The following is a 2,421-nucleotide window of genomic DNA, read 5'->3' on the forward strand; positions in this document are numbered from 1 at the left end:
TATGTCATTCATGAGGGATGCATTTGACATCTGTTTCATATATTATAGCCCAACAAGTTACTTATAGCAGTTTAAATACGAGCAATCAATTTTGGGCAAATACAGGAAATCAGTTTTTGGCACAACAGAGGAATGACGTTCCTACCCCTTCATTCTGCTCAGCTTCCAGGAGCCAGGAGCTCCTCTCCATGAAAGTGAGCAAACATGTGACGATGAAGTTTTCCTGGTGAACTTCCTGAGTGCATCACAATCAAGGGCCTGGAACCTAGAAAAGAAAAATGACAAGCATGTGGTTTTTTTTGGTTCTTCACTTCCACTAAATTTCGATTCATGGTGTTGACGTATCCAAGAATTAATCTGTTAAATGTTCCCCCACAGTCCACGATGAAGTTTACAAACTTGTTGTTTAATCAACGCAGGCTGTTTTCTGCCCTTCCGATACATGGATTTGCCAAATAAAGAGCAGAGCCTCGTTTTAATCTAGTGGACTGAGAAACATGAATGTTTGCAAGTGTGGACCATGATGTTCATCTTTAGTTCTCCACTTTGTCATAATAATAGACAATAAAAATAGATGGATGGATCTGGATAAAAGGTTCTTCTTATGAAATATAATCGTATTTATAATATACGTTTATGAGAGTAATGCGTTTTTTTTTCTTTTACACGATTCTGTTATTTCGTCAGGTTCATCAGGAGGAGGAGTTTGCTGGAGGAAACCTGTCAGTGAGTAGGTCAGGTTCACAGAGTGTGTTACTCAACTAAGCGCTTAATTTCACTTGTAGAACAAAAAACCCAAATTTCTTTCAATCTCAGGCTTAACAATCTCCCAGAAGCAACTATTATTAAAGCATTACACCGGTCATGTTTCGGACAGTTTCCATTTAACAGTCTGTCTTTAATTCACCTACAGTAACAACAAAATATTGAAAATCGCGACTCTAACGACACGGCGCTTTCAGATGATGTTTAAAAAAAAAAAAACCTTCAACTGCCTCAGGTTTTATTTTGTTTCTGTTTCTGCTACAACCAGCAGAGCTGCTGGACCTTGTTGTTGCGCAACCTTAACTTAAAAACGTTAGTGTAAAAACCAGTAAAAAAAACAAAAACAAACAAAAAACTGTTAACCTGGAACACAGGGCAACAGACGAAAACAACTGAAACACAAACTTTGATTTTTGTTGGGGAGCAGCTTTTAGTTTCTAAGAATCAACTAAAAACGATTCACTGAACAAATATTTTTTTCAACCAGGAAGTAGCAGATTTAGAACTCGTGACAGAGGAAGGAGGAAGTGGAGTAATGCAACGATAAAAACATATTTCACGGCTCAGAGTTGGTACAGATTTACCTCTGAGAGCTAAATAAATATTCGCAGCAAACAGCAGCACAGTAGTTCAAACAAAAAATACAGCTTTTATTTATTCATTCATTTGAATGGTTTAAGACGTGAGCTGCTCTTCTGTTTCCGCAATGCGCACTTTAAATGTCCACAAACTTCACAGCTGTGATCGTTCCAAACAAAAACCGACGAAGAAGCAAAGCCAAAACATTAACACTGATTTAATAATACTTAAATCAATTAATGTGCTTCGTCTTCATTAGGTAGTCCAAACGTAAATCCTGCCGAGTTTTAGAATAGAATAGAATTCAACTTTATTGTCATTGCACATGCACAGGTACAGGGCAACGAAATGCAGTTGACATGTTTACATGTTGACATTAAATACGTTTTAAAGGACTGAACATGAAGACACAAAGAGTCAAATCAGCTTTTAGATACTCACCGGTTTAAAGGAGAGACCGCAGCGAGCTGTCCACTTCGTGTAACTTAATAGTGATGGGTCCAGCAACACTGATGCACGTATCAAGCTCACAGAGCTAAATTTGTCTTCTTCTTCTTCTTTGTGTTTAACGGCGGTTGGCAACCAACGTAAAGGAGCATTACCGCCTCCTACCGTTCCGGAGTATGGGTCAGACAGTGAGTTTACAAGCTGTATCAAAAAAAACACAAAACAAAACAAAAAAAAACCCTATACTCTTAGCGAAATTTGTATCTGTGCTGTGTCTTTTTAAGAAAAAAGTCAGGTGATCGGCACAGCTGCTGTATCGCTCGTTGCCAAACTGTGGCTGTATCCCAATCCAGCGACCGCACGCTTCGGAGTACGCGCAGTACGGGTACTATGTACGGTGCGTACTACGAGAAGTGCGGAAGTGCGAGGCTTGTGAAATGGGACGGTTTAATATGTTGGCATTAGATTACATTTGGCTCAATGCTTACATATATGTGTAAAAAGAAAATGTACGAGCTGTGATAACTGTTTCTGATAAAATGAAGAGTAGACTGATATATGAAATATTCCTTTATTGGGTGAGAAAATCAGACCATGTCATAACTGCTTTAAGTCATACAGAATAGATAT

At 38.5% G+C, this 2,421-nt stretch overlaps 1 protein-coding gene across 1 annotated transcript in view; it reads right to left on the reverse strand.

Moving 5' to 3' along the window:
- LOC102297809 overlaps positions 1-1,870 on the reverse strand; it is a 6,385-nt gene extending 4,515 nt beyond the window's left edge. Inside the window, exons 1-2 of the mRNA XM_005952483.3 lie at positions 1,786-1,870; positions 146-265 (exon numbers count right to left, since the gene is read on the reverse strand). Of these exons, the coding sequence (XP_005952545.1) occupies positions 146-153 (8 nt within the window). The 5' untranslated portion in view covers positions 154-265; positions 1,786-1,870. The remainder of the gene's footprint in view (positions 1-145; positions 266-1,785) is intronic.
- Between the last annotated feature and the right edge of the window lie 551 nt (positions 1,871-2,421).

This window comes from Haplochromis burtoni, unplaced genomic scaffold (assembly GCF_018398535.1).
Source record: "Haplochromis burtoni strain Fernald_Lab_line unplaced genomic scaffold, NCSU_Asbu1 Contig_1653, whole genome shotgun sequence".
Taxonomy (NCBI): Eukaryota; Metazoa; Chordata; class Actinopteri; order Cichliformes; family Cichlidae; genus Haplochromis; species Haplochromis burtoni.